Genomic DNA, 18,734 nt, shown 5'->3' with positions numbered 1-18,734 from the left:
CACTTTCATTGTTGGCTGTTTTTTTTTTTTTTGCTGCATGTTTAAGTGCTTGTTTTTTAAACCGCAATAAGCCTCGGGGGCTTAGCAGCATCAGTCTCTCCAAACCCTGCAAAGCTCAAAAGGAGCTCAACAAACAACTCTTTCTTAACTTCATTTACATGTTTGGTGGAGCTCTGCAATGTTGGAAAACAAAGGTGCTGTGGAGCTTTGATATGCCTTACATCTCAGGAGCATTTCACTTATTTTATTGCATTTTATTTTGTATTTTGATTAGTTTTTGTTTTTTTTAATTACTAGTATCTTATTATATATCAATGCAGGCTATTTTGGAGTTCTTCTAATTAATTAGTGTCTTGTATCTGATCTATAGGGCACTACATGTCAGATTAATTTGTTTAATTTAGGATTACAACATGCGGCGTCCGTCCTTCACCCCAAGCTGGAGCAGAAATAAAATGCGCACAGATTAAATGTAGTTGTTTTTTTACGCACAGGTTTAGGGTTCGCTCAGGGCCCTGAACCGCTCATGATGTTTTCTGCAAATCCTGCTGCTCAGCCTCGTCATTTAAATGACAAGTCAGGTTAGAACCGGTTCAGGTGATACGAGGTGTGAGGATGCAGAGGGAGAGAGGAGGATCCACAGGAGCGCTTTCGACCAAGTGGAATAGATTTTATAGACGAATAATGGCGTGGCGTTTCCCAGAAAATCAGTTTTCAATGCAACTTTTTAGATTGGTGACCTAATAATCCACAGCACAGCACATGAATGCCACAATATTATTTGTTGGTATATAATTCGAATTGTTCTACTTCATTATTAAGTTATAAACTATTAACAGCATGTCCATTCTCTGTGATATTGATTCGATTCAGGCCATAATACACACATGTAAAAATATATGAATAAAATAGGAACAAAGTAGTGTATTTAAATGAGAGTGAGGGAATATAATATTGTGTTAATAAATTTTTTTATTTAGTTTCGATCATAAACTGTTTTTAAATCAATTTAGTCAAGGTCGTGGACATGTCAGAGCTGCATGTGGCCTCGCTGACGTTAATCGCCGGTTATTCCAAAGCGCACAAGGCGCAGCAGCGTGGAGCGATTAAAACCAGGTGAATATCGGAGGAAGTCATAAAGCAAAAAAAATAAAAAAATACTTGAGGCTCAGCAGCAGAGAAAAAAAACAAAAAAAAACAAACAAAACAAAAAAAGAAAGAGATAAATATCATGCAGGTTTCGGTTTAAATTAAATCAGCTGTACTCACCCTCCAGTCTAACCTCTCCAGTACAGACATCTGAAAGGCTCCAGTCGCAGTAATCCCACTGACACGCAGCGAATGACTGAAACTATAGTCCACTTTTACTTGACTGACTTCACCTGGTGGCTGCGCGGTGTGCATGCGCAGCACAGTGTCATACACCTGAGTTGGGCAAATCTAAACATTTGATCCACTCCTGGTCGATTACTCTGCATGTATATGCTACTATATTATATATATTTATAGGCGAGAAGATGTATTAATGTAGGCAAATGGAGCTCATTATAAAGGCCTATATACATGTTTTTGTTTTTTTTAATTATATAATACATTTATCAGTAATAGCATTAGTTCTAACTGAGATTATTTACAGTTAATTGCACAATGATCTGCCGTGGTTAAGTAAAAAATAAATAAATAAATAAATAAAAACAATTTAATAGAAGATACCGATTCAGAAAATGTGACCAAAAAGACGCGCAGGGGGAATTTGAAGATGAGGTAATTCCACCCCCAAAAGCCTCATGGCCTCAGGCTGACCAGAAGAATCTGCTTTCAAAAGCCACTGAGGATTTTTTTTTTTTTTTTGTAAAGGCCTAAAATGACTCTTGTTATCTGATCTCCCAAATACTTCAGCTTAAACTAACGAACAGATCAAAGTGTTTTCACTATGCGACTCAGAAAGTAGATTTTTTTTTTAAGAACACCTGCCACCTCAAACAATGCATTTTCAAATAATGTTATTATTATATCAAATAATAATAATATATATGCAGAGTATTTCAAAAACTGCACTTGCCTCAATGAATAAACACAGAAAACATTTTCTTGTTTTTTTGCTTTTTTCAAAATTACAAACACTAACACGCAGTTAGGCCTATATGATTCTTAATATCATTTAATTTCCAAATAATCATGCGGCAACATGGCCTTTATAAATGAAAGCTGAACTCAAATGTTATTACAGTTATCATCTTATTCTCGGGTATTTTTTTTAATTATCGGGATAATTATCTTTTTGAAATTGCACCTGCATTTTGCATATTTATGTGGATATATGCTTTATATGGTCATTATTTATTTATTTATTTTTAAAGGGTAAATTACAGAAAGAAATGCTTACAAGATTGTTGCGTTTCTGCGTTTTAAATGAATTCTTATTCGGTGTTCTAAGGTTTTAAGCGGGCAAAGACGTACGACTATAAACAACAAACAGACGAATATGTCGCAGACTGCAGCTGGATGAAGACCAGAAGAGCATGGTGTGTTTATTTGAAATACCTGATTGGATTATTTATAGTGTAGATTGAGCTTAATGAGAAGCAGGAGAATTTAGGGCCCTTATAATTATATACGCAAGTCCCAGTCAGTAAGGAAGGATAAGCACGACTCTGCTGCCGCCTAGTGGCTGCACTCTCACATCACAATATGGGCTCTTTATAGTTTAATCCTAAACATAACCGGTTCCCCAAAAATTATATATGTATATATATATATATATATATACATATATATATGTATATATATATACATATATATATGTGTATATATATATATATATATATACATATATACATATATATGTGTGTATACACGCACACAAAAATACACACATATATATACACACATACACTATGTAATATTCCAGTATGTAGAAGCATCTGATAATAGCGATTATTATTGTAATCCATGAATTTCCAAATGTAGTTTTACAAAAAAACTGTAAAGTAAAAATAGTAAAGCACATGTATAGTTTTTTTTAAGATTTGAAATTATAGTTGTGTCATTGAATTTAATAAAATGTATTTGCCAAATGCTTTCTCATTTTACGACAGGTATAGTATAACACGTGTTAAGCACTATATACTGTATATATGTATGTGTGTGTGTGTGTGTGGTGTTTCCTTCTACTCACTTAAATGACTTGCAGTGTTCATCAGAAGTAGTTGCTCCTTTTCCTTTTCTGATCAGACGCTGCTGTTGTTTTGGTCCCTCTGTATCGTTGAAAGACACTCTAGCGAGAGTGTGACAGACAGCAACCACGCACCAGAACGATGTCCCCGTTTTGTCAATATATCTGTAATTAGACGCTGGCAGCTGTGTCTCCTGATACCCACGCACCAGAATACATTTTCACACCTCTTGCATTTAAACACGTGCCTCGTGCCGTTGTGTATCAGGAGCCGCTCTTAAGTTTGTTTATGGTGTGAATTTACTTGTGAAGTGCTCAACGGGGAGTTGTTGCTTCTGTCATCTCAGGTAATTATTGCTCTTCTTAACGTTAGTGTAACTAACATTAGGTGAAACACAGGACACTGGCAAGATGTTATTGATTACTTAAAGAATTAAGACAGCACAATGTATAGACATAGAGTGGGGAAATTATGATGACAAGTTTATTTTCATATATGGCCATAACCTGTAAAAACAAAAATAAAAAAGCAAAAGCCACCCTATTAATAACAGGAAGAACACAAATCTGCTCTAAAAAGTCCAACTACTGTGTAGAAAATATTTCAATGCCTCATTAAGCCATTACAAACAGCTTGAAGAGCTCTATGCTGAGCAGGAGAACAAAGAACATGTTTTTTCATCACCCTGATAAAATAGTTTTTCTCACGTTCTAGTTCTGACTGATTTCTGAGCATGAAAAGCTCCAATAAATAAGTTGTTTATGAAGAGGCTTAAAACAACCTTTGTGTTGCTCATCTCCAAACGGTTCAAGAAGAGAAAATGATGCCAAACAAAAATGACTTGAGTCTTCTATTAAACTTTATACACGTATTCTAGAAAGAAGAGATGAGGGCCAAGCTCCTACTGGGTGCAGACTTTATGATTAAGAGTCAAATCTAGCCTTTATACAGACTATCCACCAGGAGGCAGCAGAGTGACAGTGACGATAAAGCCTCCCTAGAACCCATTCTCTCAAATCACCTGAGACACGCTCATGCTGGGGAATACATGGGGGAGAAATTAGGTTACCAAACAACAGCTTTGGGAGCCATTAGCAAAACGCACACAACATGTAAACACTGAGCTACAGGGGACCTAAGCGGTTGGTAAAGAGTTCACACATTGGCGACATTATTAAAGGTCATAAGGGTGTGTGTGTGAGAGAGAGAGAGACTGTATGTGAGAGTATAGTTGCGTTTCCGTCATGGTACAGTTCGGTTTGGTACAGAGTGGTATGTTTTGGATCAGTAAAGGCCTCCTCGATCGTTACCTGATAGGCAGTGTGTGCGCTGTCCCCGATGGCCGTGTCAACGAGATACGCAGTGTGACGTCGTACTGATGCGCCGGCAACCAGCACAACGGACACCAACGGAGAACATCCAGCAGCTCTTTTTTTGTGTTTCTGCTCGGTTTGTGGATGTTTGTCTCAACAAGACGTCAAGCTTTGTATGATATATAGACCGCAGGTGTTAAAAAAACAAATGAGTCGCAAGGGAGTGACACTTTGCTGTCGCCCAATCAGCTAGCTGTCGTGGGTCTAACGCATATTTTGTTACTATTCCTAATGGAAACGCAAATCAAAAATTTACCATGCCGTACCAAACTGTTCCGATCCGTTGAAACGCCATAAGAGATCTAAAATCAGTGGTCACTGAGCTAAGTGTTCGTTAAAGTAACTAGAAATGATATGGGGTGTGGGTAACCCAGTTGGAGGTCTGCTCTTTAGTGCGTTTGGCAGAGCTGTGGGACGTGAACAAGGATTTGAAGGCCTCAGACTTCCCCTCCAGGACCTGGACTGATCTCTTGGTGGCAGCGGCTGTCAAAGGCTGCGCACTCTCAGATGAGCTGGAGGAGGATGCAGAGGATCCAGAGGGCCCGGCGACATCTGGGTGGGTAAGATGTCAAACAGAGACAAAAGAGGGGAGTCAACAACAGATATGAAACACCAGGCAAACACAATAATACATTTGAATTTACTGATGGAGGGAGCAGTTGATCAATCAGCTTAAAAAAGTTTCCAGTCAGAAAAGACCCAGTCTAAAGATTTGAAAGCCTGCTTTCAGTGAGGGCAAGCGTCTGTGTCTCAGGCGTGGATGGCAATGTCAGCCTTTCTGTATTTACGTAACCACATATATATATCCCAGTAAGCTCTGACTTGTTTTATGTTCATTTTCTTCTGTAATAAATAAATGCATTTGATGTTCAACAGGGGAGTGTTTTATTCTCTCCCAATAATTCAAGCAGACATAGTATGGTGAACAACACTCTTTCAAAGTCTAATGTATTTTTGCATTTATCACAGCAAAGTATAAGCTATATAACTGGCTGACCAGACACGGGCTTCAGAGAAGGAAGGAACCAGAGTCAGGCAATTTGATTAAGAATACCAAGAAAAATTGGTGGGGTTTCCTATTTAGTTAAACGGGAAACCACACCAATGCTTTCTGAAGAAAACACAATAGTGGAAGCCTGTGATCTAAGATTCATCAACGCATCATACGTTGACGTTACAATACAGGAGTTGTGTTATTTTACTTATTAAATCGATGAGATAAAAATCGGCACACGAGTAAGAGATATATTCACTCAAGGACTAGGTTTTACATTTAAAAAATGTTGAAATTTGTTGGGTAAATCAAATGTAATTCTCTAAATCTTATGTTACTAATAGGTATGCTAATTTAAGAGAGAAATAATGACACACTTTAAATGCACAAGAATGATGCACAGACACAGTGTGCTAATCAAATGGATCAAATGACAAAAAAAAACAAAGTAACTTCAATAACATAATGGAAATACAGAACAAAATGAGCTCTGTGGGAAGCATCAGTGCTTTGTGGCAGAGGTGAGCAAACTCGCCTCACAAATCAGATGTGTTCAAATTCAGATTGTTGACAACAAAAATATTACTTTTCGAAGTATCAGTGTTTTTGAGAGTGAAAGGTTATTAATCATCCACCTAATTACACTTCAACTTATGCAAAAATATTACAATGAACAGGGAAAAGGTGATTTGTTAGCTGCGTGGTTTTGTTTATGCAAATGCTCAAGAAGATTTGTTTGAAAAAAAAAAGAGGATGAGATGGGCGGCACACAAACCTGTTGATGTGGACACAGTTCCAGCCCCTTTGCTCTTCTTGGATTTCTAAAACAAGAGGGGGAAAGTATTCACTACAATAAAATGACTATTCTTGTGTCGTTCAGATACAAGTACATCTTGAATTTGATCACAAACACAGATTTAGGTCTAGTGAATGCAGATGTTATTCAAATGTTATGATTTAAAGGCTAATACCTTCCTGGTCTATGCACAGCAGAGGTCTACATCAAGTCAATTTTGTTATCCCTTACAATTCTGTGACAGTATGTGTCATCACATGCAGCCCTAAAGGTTTGTCCCCACACAAACTATATGCCTTGATTGTGCATGTTGTAGGTAAAACATATAATGGAATTGAATGTGGGATTCACTAATGGAACTGCTTATATGAGTACATGAATGTGCAACTCTCTGCAAACACGGAACACAGAAAGTATGGAGAAGCCTTTAATCACCCAAGAACTAAAATACATTAATCTCAACTGATTAGCTATAGTTAGCAAACATTATCTATAACTCATTTTAAACATAAAACTTACCTTTGTTTTGACTTTGGTTCGTTTTTCGTCCATCTTCTTCCTCAGCTGCTCCGCCTCCTCCTTGGTGCCATTGAGCACGATGACGTCCTCCCCTTTAAATGGTTCGCCACACTGTAGCACAAACGTAGCACTCTGGTTAGCAACATGTTAATGCACGGAGTTAAATATTATGAGCATCACATACAGGAGCAAATTGTAAAACAGTACTCATAGCCACAACGTGGTGTGAGATAATAAAGTTAACCACAATAAAAGCACACACTCATGTGTCTAGATGTTGCTGTCGGCTATTGAATGAATCCAGGATTTTGTGTATTTGTGATGCTGTATACTTCTGTTATTAGTTTTGTCATAAAAAAAAAACAACTGTAACTTCCAACAGAACAAAAAATACATGCTAAATACCTCAGGAGTCTGGCAAAGGGATTTTTATAATGATTTTTCCTAAACCACACATTTCCAGCGTATTGCATTTGTTTAAATTTGTTGTTTAACATTTTATATTGTTCATGCCCCACTTAACTATAAACAAGAGCAACAACTACATATTATATATATTTGTCTACATATGTAAATATATGTACTTCTCTTACCTTTATTAATTCTATGAGCCCTTTTAAAAACACAATACTAGTCCTAAAGACTAGTGAACATGTCTAATCGACCTACTTTCACTTGCAGTGAAAGTTTGTTTATTAAGCTGGATGGAAATCTCTAAACGAGCACATGGTTTTGTGGTAAGTACAGGTGAGTTGAAAATACAACTCCATTTGGTTGCCAATAAAAACATAAACACATTAACATACACGTTTATGAGCACCTTCCTCACACCCAACCTATAACCATGTCACAGCACATCCCAATGTACAACTATTATTTGCATTCGGGCCGTGTTTTCCGAGCTCAGAGAGAAAACACAGTCAAATGACGGCGACGTGATGCAAACAGGCAAATTCAGTCAGATGGTCAGAAAGACACTATGGCTTTTTTAACAGCTTTGCACCTGAGGTTACTGGGTTTCAGGAAGTTGCTCTGCCTTCAAAAGCATGACTATGACAACCTACAACACTTAATTGAACAAAGACAGCAGTCATAAATTTTGTGTTGGACTTCAGTCACATTATAATGTTTGAGAAATGAATTAATGAACTAATGAATTAATCTGATGAAGCTACTTCATGGAGTGTGTTATGCCTTGCCTGGTAAAATTAAGTTTTGTGTATCTTACTACCTAGATGATGTACTTAATTTGTTTATTAAAAATGATTTTAAAATATCATCGATTCTATACAGACCAGTCCTAAAAACAATTATGTTTGAATTTATTAGCAAGGCCAACAGAAAAAGAATTAGTAATTTTGTGTCTTTGTCACAGATTACACAAAAATAAACTACTGCCATAATTACTGCTTAATAATAAAAAAGAAGTGTGTGGTGGGGGGGGGGGGGGGACACACTGATATGCAAGCACAATATAAAAACTTTCAATAACCAGCAGGGGATGTGGATGGGGGTGTGGTTGTAATACAGGCTCAGTGTGTGTGTGAACTCCAGCCATGTGCTGTGTTCAACACAAGAGGGATAATCTCAAAGGCTGACCATGCAGCAAACACATTCTGTGGGTCAGTCACTCCACTGTTGCTGCCACTGAAATGAAAGGGGAAGCTGGTGAGCTGAGCATCTTATTTCCCGTAATGAAATCGGCTATCTGACGGGCACCGAAACTAGGTGAACTAAACAGAAAGACAGAAATGAGTGGACGCTGGAAAACTTAATTTGCACATCCGAGTTGTGGGAGTGGAAATTAGCACGCTGGAAAGAAAAGAAGAAAGAAAACAAGACTGAAAAAAGTGGAGCAAGAGGACAGAAAAAGAAAGATGCAACCGTTTACTGTGACGGAAACTGTATGGGGGAGGAGAATGGAAAAACCATAGGGACAGAAAGAGACGGTGTGTAAGGTATGGCTGTATTACTGCTGGTAACTAGGAAGAGAGGGACCTAATCTCATGGGGATGGTGGGGAGGAGTGACTTAATTGGTGACAAATACAACTACAGGGGAACCACACTCTTACTCTCACACATTCTCACGCTCGGAGAGTTCAGTTGGTCGCTCACCTTCGGAGACGACGACAAAACTATTCTGATAACCAAGCTTAGCTTAAACATACAACAGAAATTACTGCTGCTGCTGCTGCTGCTCCCGTTGTTGCTGAGGATGATGCAAGTGGAAATGTCTTGCGCTCTCTGCCAGATGCTGGATGGATTGTAATGACACACATGGAAAGGTTTTGGTAAAAAGAATCGGAACAGGTACCGACAACAAGGACAGGAGACTGAGCTTCCTCAAAAGGTAACTGCCTAACCTTGACCTGACATACTATAGCTGCAGGTGTGCTTACACAGAAAAATATTAACAATAGCTACAGATCTGTTTTTTTTTTTGTTTTTTTTAATAGGAAAAACAAGTTTAGTGTCGTTCCTCCTGCATTGATTTAGCATTGATTGACCACCAACCACCATCAACAGGCTACTAATGATTATCACAGCACACTGTGTGAGCACAATACCATCTACAATTGCATCAAATCTTCTTCACCTCATTATACGTATGAGGTAACGATGGAGTGGTGTAGCTCCTTAAGGGAACAGTGCATCGCTCAAATGGCGAGAGAGAGAGCCCTCAGGATAATAGATGTACAGTATGCACGTCAGCATCCCAGAATCAAACTAAATTTTATATTTTTCTTCCACCTGTTGGACAAGTGAAGGAGTTGAAGCTCTACAAATGAAAACTCTTATTAACCGCTGCCATGTAAATGTTAGCTACACTTATGGGAAGTTGAGGTTTATTAGTTGCATGTTCTACATGTTCTGCATAACTGTTCTTGTCCTTATTTCAGGAGTTTTATCTGTGGTGGTGCAGTCTGGAGAAGGTGAAGTGGGGGGCTAATATGAGCCAGTTTGAAGGGACAAAATGCAGCTTCTTGTTGTGCCTGGGGATCAGTATTATTTTCTGTTCAGTTATTTACTTGAGGACCACTACACTGACAAAGCCCAAGCCCCTAAAACCTTCAAGTTGCATGCCCTTTTCTGCAGAATGTAACGCTTTTCTACCAGAAACTGAGAAGGGAATGGAGTGGGATCGTGACTGCCAGGTATATATGTGTTTACATACTGAAATTCTAAAATGTATGCAAAACAAGTAAAAAGTAAAGGGGTGTTTGCAAGAAATAAACTGCACAGAAAATTATGGTTTACAAGAAGACAACCAGTCTTGCTTGAGGACTGAATTAGTAAAACGAAGACTATGATATATCTTTTTTTTCTCTCTGCAGTTGGAAAACTATATTCTGAGTAGTCCTCAGCAGTGCTCCAATTTGACCAGAGATTTACACTTCATCACAAGACCTCTGAGCCAAGAGGAGGAGGACTACCCTATAGCATTCATTATGACTGTTCACAAAGAGCTGGAGCTTTTTGTGCGTCTGCTGCGGGCAATTTATATGCCGCAAAATGTCTACTGTATTCACGTGGATACTAAGGCCCCATGGGAGTACCGGGCAGCCATAGAGAGGCTAGTCAGCTGCTTTCAAAATACCTTCCTCTCTAGTCGCAGTGAGACAGTGACCTACGCTGGGTTTTCCCGCCTGCAAGCAGATTTGAACTGCCTGATGGACCTTGCAAAGTCCAAGATTGGCTGGAGGAAGGTAGTGAATCTGTGTGGACAGGATTTCCCCGTCATGAGCAACCTGGAACTGGTGCAGTACATGCAGAGCAAAGAGTGGAGGGACAGAAACATGACGCCTGGGGTCAAGCAGCCCGTGTCTATGAGGCACAGAACAGAGCTACAGTACATGGAGATCGCAGGGTCACATATAACTCTGACAGGGTCAGGGGTGAAGAAAAAGCCTCCTCCACACAATCTAGAAATTTATTTTGGAACAGCCTACTATGCTCTGACAAGAGCCTTTGTAGATTTTGTTCTGAAAAGCCCAATAGCTCATGACTTTCTGGAGTGGTCCAAAGACACATTCAGTCCAGATGAGCACTACTGGGTGACACTCAACCACATCAAAGGTAAACAATCAGTTTTTAAAAGGATATCGGTCCAGCTAACATAACTTATTCTAAGTTCTACAGCCCAAGTCTTAGTACATATGTATTAATCATTAACCCGTGTGGTTATTATATTTCTGAAAAAGGAGCCAATGAGACACAGTAGCACATGCAAGGCAACAAGGTCAAACTCTTCTCAGGTGACACATTCTGTGCACTGGCTATGTACAATACCTATATACATATCCACACTGGTGTGTATATATAAGGATCTGGTACTCCCAGGTAATGAAAGTTACAGTAGCAAATAGGGCCAAGTAAACCCTTAAAATTCAATTAAGTTGTAAACTAATGATGTATTTAATCTGATTGTATCTTTGTTTACAGAAGCTCCAGGCAGCCACATAAATGGAGGTTGGGCAGGAGCTATCCGGGCCATCAAGTGGAGAGATCAAGAGGGAATAACACACGATGGCTGCAAAGGTACAGTGCAGCAACTGTGCTATTAAAGTGACCCAATGTAGGATTACACCCTTCAAATAATGTCTACAAGATTACTTTTACAGTATCGATGGCAAACACACATGTTAACTCAACTATATTCTACTACACTTGTAACAAACAATACAATTTACAAACTGTTGGAGAACAAATTCTACATTTTCTTACATTATATAAATGTATATATTTACAAACATCTCATAACTGCTGACTAAGTACATTTCTGCAACTAACTTCACAGGTGCATGCAAAATCAAATATTTTGCACTAGCCTACCTCATCCTCCATCTGTGCCTTAGTAAATAATAAAAAAATGGTATCTTTCCTCTTTATCTTCGTTATGTTCGGCTCTTTGGCTCCCCACAGGAAAACAAGGCCAATTACTGGCCGAGGAGAAAGATTTATTCAACAAAAGAACTGATAATAGGATTAAACTGAAATGATGTCCTTTCTAATGGGTTTAGTCTATGTTTTTATGACCTTTCAGTAGTGGTGGATGGAAACGAACAAAATAAAAGATAAACCCCACAAATCTGCAGTGAGAATCAAAAGTCTGAGACCACTTTCCTGTGAAAACAATTGAATACGTCATTTTCTAGGGCACTATGTTCGAGACATCTGCATCTATGGAATAGGAGACCTGCCTTGGATCATCAACAGGAACAGCATCTTTGCCAATAAGTTTGAGTCAAAAAGCTTTCCTGGGGCACTAGATTGTCTGGAACAGTGGCACAGAAACAAGGTGCTGGGCCAGTCAACTGTTCCCATCGACCCATCATGGCTGCTAGCTACACAGAGGAACTCAAGCAGCCCCAGCTACTTTGACAATCATGCTCAAACATGAAACTATTGTTATCCAAAATAAAAAGCCAAGTTACACGGAGGTCAGTTTTTTTTGCCAATTGTTTTGATCAGTGTCTGTAAAAGTCATACATGTGAGCAAGAAAACACTGAGCTATAAAAGCAATGGGGCGATGCCGAGTCTGTAGCATGGCTTCAGAGGAAAAGTACGTACGATGTCCAATTCTTTATGATAATCATAAATTATGGTAGAGAATTGATATATTTTTACAGTGTAGCAACAGTAACAGCTGACCTTTTGAGTATTGAATGAATTGTTGTTGTATACAGTAGTTTAAATGGAATTGTTTTAATTTAATAGTTAATACTAGTCAGATTCATATTGTTTAGTATGTGGTCAAGTTTGATAATTTCAGTTATTGATTAAAATTGATTGTTTTTGAGAAAAAAAAATGATTTCATGAGTTGCAGTTCCTCCTTTACTCATTTTTAAAACCAAGCAATTCCATCCTATAATTTATTTCTTTATTATGTGTGACTTTTGTCAGAGTGACTGTGCTCCTCCACTTCTTAAAGAATTTATAAAAATAATTTAAAGTTTTAAAGTTAAGGTTGATTGTGCTTGCCAAATATTTATTCAGTCAGTTTTGCTCAAACAACTAATGTGTGGAGATGACAGAATATCATCTGCTCTATGCTGCTTTAAAATAAGACTTGAAATTGTGTTACTATCACAAACTACAAGAAAATATCAGAAGCAAGTGCTTTGTCTGGGATATTTTTGTACCGCCCAAAGGGTTTTTATAAAAAAATCAAACATTAAAGAAACTGGGAATACTGGGGTGACAAAGAAAGACAGGAAGTGATACTCACCTTGTGGCAGATTTCAGCCTTGACTTCTTTTAGGGCACGGTCAGAGAAAACACAGCCACAAGCATGCAGATAACAAAACCTGAAATGAAAAATATCACTTAATAAAAATCCAAAAAACACTTTTCTGAATCTGCCATGTCTTTCATGTTGATATTTTCTGCAGGTATTGATAAAAAGTGTAAAAAAAATCATTTATCATTGTACATATAGTAAATGAGCTGTTTTGTGTTTCTGTGTGGTGAATTGCCAATGCTGTTAAGTTGATGGGGGATTTGATTAATATTGTTTTTAATGAATATTAGTGCTGTTAGTTTTGATTCAAAATTGGATATAGTTTTGAACATGGGTTGTTAAGTTCACATTTGAACTGAACTGATGTAGCGCACAGGATGTGACATCGTAGTCTGCTGCTGGAAATCATTGCACAAGAATAAGGGCGGAAACGGGAGATGACCGTGATTGGATAGCAATCAGATCTTTAGAGGAAAAGCATTGGGTTTAGTCTGAGGTTGGCACATTTCTGTGTTGTTTACCTGTGCCTGCCATTCATTTCCAACCCAACAACAGGGCAAATAAACATGCTGAGGTTAATGTCCTCATATTGGTCTCCTTTAGCATTTCTTCTTTCTCCCTCCCACTCAGGATTATCAGTCAAGTTCAGCTCCTTTATGTCCTAAAATGAAGAGGATAAGCATGTACAGAAACAGGATTACACATAAAATCAAAGTGAAATGTTCATAAATATACCCAACACACAAGTTACTTCTGACACTTTTAAAAATAGAGAAATTGTACACAATTGGGTGACTTCACTATACCTTTAGCCCACGGATATGTGTAACAGTCTCAGTGTTGGGTCTGTCTGCTGACTTATCCAGAAGATATTCAATGACAGCATCTTTGTTGTAGAGCCTGAAACACATCATAGTTCTGACATTTAGTAAATAAACGATGACTAGTGGGTAGAGAAAATGACTGGAAAGACTCATCGGATGATAATTCAATTCAATTCTATTTGTATAGTGCCAAATCATAACATACATTATCCCAAGGCACTGTACATCATGGAGAGCAGAGAAACCCAACAGTTCACACAATGAACAAGCCCTCGGCATCAGTGGAGAGAGAAAAAACTCCCTGAAGAAATTGATTGTTGCTAAAAAATTATACTGATATCGGCCTTTAATTATAGCATATTAATAATGGTGATTCCCCAAGCAGTCTAATAGCAGCATAACTAAGAGATGGTCCAGGTTTCCCTGAGCCAACTTTAACTATAAGCTTTATCAAAAAGGAAGGTTTTTAAGTTTAACTTTAATACAGAGAGTGTCCGCCTCCTGAACTGTCATTGGCAGCTAGTTCCACAAAAGAGAAGCCTGGTTACTGCACACTGAAACCAAAATGTTCTTAAAATTCAGTTTCACATATTCAACATATTTCGTTTACATAATTGTAACAGAGCAGATGATTAGACTTTATGACGATCGACATAATCTCAGTTCTCACCTCCCCAAGTCACAAGAAACGATAGGCCGTCTGAGTAGGTCCTGACTCAGGGCACAGTACTTCCACTTGGCCGCCAGCTCAGCATTTTTATCGACCTAAAGGCACAATGCGAAACAACAATTAAAATAGGTCCATTAGAACAATACAACGTCAATCTCGCTTCATCGTGCAGAGGCAAGACGACCACGATAGCATGTACGAACGCATTTAGCTATTATACCTTACCAGTTTTAGCTAGCTTTTCAGTTCCGCTAACTACCGAGCCTGGCTTTACGTACACAACAAAGTATTAAACCCTACATTCCAATTGTATAACCCATATTGTCTAACCACCGTACGTGTACAATTACAAAACACGCTGTCCAATAATGTAAATGATTAAAAAGGGGTCAGGGTGTACTGTTAGCATGCTAGCTTGCTAACAGCGTCGACACATCAAAGGAATTTGAACAGGAAAAAGTAAAACTCACCTTCTCGACTTTTTTGGGACCTTTTACTAACTCGTGCCTTTTAGGAATCGTGCCGCCATCACATCCCATCTTTACAACCGACCCGTGGAGTTTAATTATCCAGTTAGCTCACTGTAGACAGGGCAGTTCATAGAAGGAAGTCAGTCGCTTGTAAACAAACGGCGAGGTATCCACAAACCTCGCGAGATGTGGGATATAATCTGAGGTCGCCCTCTAGAGGCTGACTAAATAATTACGTCAGAAATAAATAAAAAAAAGTTCAGGTGCATTTTGTCGTTTGAGCCACAGCGTGGAGGCATCACTCAAGAATTCAGTTTATTGTGGCTCTTCTGCTTTGTATGGATGTGCGTCTGCAGACATGTACTATTTATCATAACAATTAAAACAAAACAAAAACGGAATACGTGCGTCCACTCATGATACTGTGATTCCTTTGATGTGTTGAGTATGAGATGAATTTTGAATTGTCAAATTGTACTGTTTTTTTATTCATTTTTCACAGAACAACACAGTCATACATTTATGTATATTATTAAATACAAAACAACGATATGTTTATTTAGCCTATGCTCATATAACTAACAAACAGTTTTTAATAACACCACAATGTTGTTGTCGTTGTTGTTTTCATGGAAAAGAATGTGCTGCAATCCTAACATGATCTTGCATAACTTTAACTACACCGTCCAACACAACTGTAGTTGCGCATGTAAACAATTTTACCCCAATGTGTCCACACAAAGATTTTGTAACAAATGTTTTATTTATTATTGCTATGTTGTTTTATATATATATTTATATATATATATATATATATATATATATATATATTTATATACATATATATATATATATATATATATATATATATATATATATATAGCAAATAGGGCTAAGTAAACCCTTAAAACTCAATTAAGTTGTAAACTAATGATTCATTTAATCTGATTGTATCTTTGTTTACAGAAGGTCCAGGCAGCCACATAAATGGAGGTTGGGCAGGAGCTGTTCTACTCTGCTCTAGAAAGCAAATTCTACATTTTCTTACTTTATATAAATGTATGTAGACATCTCATAACTGGTGACTACGTGCATTTCTGCAACTAACTTCACAAGTGCATGCAATGTCAAATATTTTGTCTGCATTAGCCTACCCTCTATATGTGCCTTAGTAAATAAAAACAATTGGTATCTCCTTACACTTTATCTTTGTCGAAAGTAAAACAATTTTACTCACTTCACTCTTCTACATGCCCCAATGTCTTTATTTTCAACGAGCCATTAAATCCAGGACTAGTAAGTGACATTAGCCTGGCTTTCAGGCCTATTGTCAGTGGTCTAAAGATGAAAGTTTCCTTAGAAGATAGTTCAGTGAGTGCTAATGAGATCTGTTTCCTGTGCCTTGCAGGCTGCAAGATTAGTTTACTATCGATGGCGCTGTCCAAGAGCGACCATTAGTTTGGGGAATACCCCACTGGAGACATCTCTGGCAGCCTGACTGATAATCAGTATGGTGGAGAAAAGACTACATAAAAACACATAGATGGAATTCACATTGGCGGAAAAAAAAGAAGGATTCTAACTCTTTCTGTTTACAACGCACAGGCAGCTGCCACTGTGGTTTTCAAAATGTTGTAAAAATGAACAGATATAAACATAAAAACATTTCTCCGTTCCGCTCCGTGTTGGTTCGATTGGTTCTTCCTGTAAATTATAAATTGCGTTATGTCTTATTGAATTTTCCCCCTTTCTCACACAGAGCTAAATGTTTAGTATGGATTTTCATTAGAGACACTGGAGTGAAAGCTCTGTTAGCAAACTATCTTTGAGAGACTGGTGGGGGCCCCGAGCTGGTAATGCAAACCAACACCTCAGGAACGTGCAACGCACAATGGTCCACAAGACAAAGGGAGGCGAGAACAATGGTCCTCTGTCCCTGCACGGCTTGTTGTTTTACAGGAATTCAGAGTCAAGAGCTGTTTTGTGCGCTTCTTTGAACGTTTGTGTAGTGTTTTATCTATGCTCGAGCCTCAGTAAAAGGTAAAGCATTGATTTACTTGTTGTGCCTATATCAGCTGCAAGAGTACACTCTTAGAAATAAAAGTGCTAAGTAGAACCATGTAAGGTTATTCGGTTATTAACTATTTTTGGCTCCAGGTGGAACCTTTACCTTTTGGAGGGTTCCACCAAGAACCCTTTTAAAACCCTTTATTCAGGAAAGGGGTTTTAAAGAGTTCTCTGGATCAAAATGGTTCTTAATGGAACCATTAGTGTTACCAAGAACACTTGAAAAACCTTTTCACGGAGAAAGGGTTTTTTAGAAGCAAATGGTTCCAGGTAGAACCTCAGCCCTTGTAGAAGAACCCTTTTGGAACCCTTATTTCTCAGAGTCTAGTTGGCAAAGATACAGTAATCTAAAAAGCATTAGAGCTATAGTTGCAATCTCAAATTGTTCAGACACGTTGGGGTTAACATATCAGATGAAACTACAGAAGACAATTAAAAAATGTTGAAGGACGTCATTGTCTGTATTAATTCTGACGTTATTGATTACATTCTTTTTTTTTACTTTGACATTTCAATCCGAAGAATTTGCTCAGCTTAATTTCCCCCAGATATCTGTCCCTCTGATCGACCTTTCCTACCACATGTACTGTATCTCCCTGGCCTTCGGTGGTGCTACCCAGCACGGCTGACCCAAAGAAAACCCCGACCACTAAGCGCACACTCAACCTCATGTTTATACTTCCATGATGAGTCCAACCTGCCCAATCAGACTTCCACTGACTGGCCTTGAACTGAAACTGTATACACCCTAACCATCCCAGCCATCCGAGGCAGCCAGTAGAGACCAAGGCTGCATTAATTGCACCAACCAGCCTTGGTCGCGTACCGGGTCCAATGCATGTAGCGTCTCTAATTGGGGGGGGAATTGGTTTGTTTACGTTGGCTCTGGTTGACAGAGCTGGACCCTTAGCCCTCCAGCCAGCTGAGTTAAAGCTTGCCGGAGGAGAAGTCTCAAACTGCCTTGTTTCCTGAAATATCTGGACAGGGTGGAAAGTCAATTATTGGGGAGCAGTGCAGTGGGTTATTAACTCATTTGGGATGGGATCATTGTTTTCCTCTGTATGATTTTTTTTTTTAGCTCTAAATCTATATGGTATGAATTACATTTCATTGATGTTTAAACGCTTTGTTTGTTTGGTTCCAAAATCTCTGGATCTGGAAGCACTGGGGGGGGGGGGGGGGAAGCGAATCCTCACATTTGAGCAAATCAATTGACCTTGTCAATTATTGCTATGTTAATAACCAAGATGCATGGATTTATTTCACTATTTTCCCTGGCCCTGGGCCCAACAATCCTACAGTCCATAAAGAGGTATTATTATAAAGGCAGTTGTGTCGACCTTTTCATATTTTCTTGTAAGAACCGTGGTGGGATAGAGTGATCCATACCACAGTAAAACATCAAGAATTTAATTGTTAATTCACCCATCACCGCATCGTTTCCCTTCAATAAAAAGTCTGCTCTACTCGGGAATATTTTATTTGAGATTATAATTTGAAGAGAGAAAAACCACAGTGAGCACATGCACCATGTTGTAGGCTATATGCAAGTCCCTGGACCTAACATATGATGAGTAATCCAAAACCCCTGGAAAAAGCAC

At 38.4% G+C, this 18,734-nt stretch overlaps 2 protein-coding genes across 2 annotated transcripts; one reads left to right on the top strand and one right to left on the bottom strand.

Annotated features, from left to right (window-relative positions):
- Window positions 1-3,643: 3,643 nt before the first annotated feature.
- Window positions 3,644-15,214, bottom strand: rtf2 (replication termination factor 2). Its single transcript, XM_083892924.1, has 8 exons — window positions 15,067-15,214; window positions 14,597-14,691; window positions 13,909-14,002; window positions 13,624-13,763; window positions 13,091-13,169; window positions 6,859-6,969; window positions 6,319-6,364; window positions 3,644-5,101 (listed from the first exon to the last, which is right to left on the bottom strand). Exons 1-8 carry the CDS (start codon window positions 15,133-15,135, stop codon window positions 4,893-4,895), a joined length of 843 nt encoding a protein of 280 aa, XP_083749050.1. The 5' UTR covers window positions 15,136-15,214; the 3' UTR covers window positions 3,644-4,892.
- gcnt7 (glucosaminyl (N-acetyl) transferase family member 7) lies at window positions 9,811-12,260 on the top strand (the record flags this gene model as incomplete). The annotated part of the gene is made up of 4 exons (XM_083892559.1): window positions 9,811-10,014; window positions 10,195-10,936; window positions 11,303-11,398; window positions 12,016-12,260. The coding sequence occupies 4 exons, from the start codon at window positions 9,811-9,813 to the stop codon at window positions 12,258-12,260; spliced, it is 1,287 nt and encodes a 428-aa protein (XP_083748685.1).
- Window positions 15,215-18,734: the final 3,520 nt, after the last annotated feature.

Source organism: Microchirus variegatus, assembly GCF_963457635.1.
Source record: "Microchirus variegatus genome assembly, chromosome: 7".
Taxonomy (NCBI): domain Eukaryota; kingdom Metazoa; phylum Chordata; class Actinopteri; order Pleuronectiformes; family Soleidae; genus Microchirus; species Microchirus variegatus.
Note: the sequence above shows the minus strand (reverse complement) of the source record. Positions and strands in the feature narration are given on the sequence as shown.

Excerpts from the sequence above, each read along its gene's own strand:
- rtf2 (XM_083892924.1), bottom strand. The coding sequence starts at position 15,135 with ATGGGATGTGATGGCGGCACGATTCCTAAAAGGCACGAGTTAGTAAAA. Across the intron at positions 14,692-15,066 it reads GTCCCAAAAAAGTCGAGAAG|GTCGATAAAAATGCTGAGCT; the intron begins GTGAGTTTTACT and ends TTGTGCCTTTAG. Across the intron at positions 6,970-13,090 it reads AGGCTGAAATCTGCCACAAG|TGTGGCGAACCATTTAAAGG; the intron begins GTGAGTATCACT and ends TTTGTGCTACAG.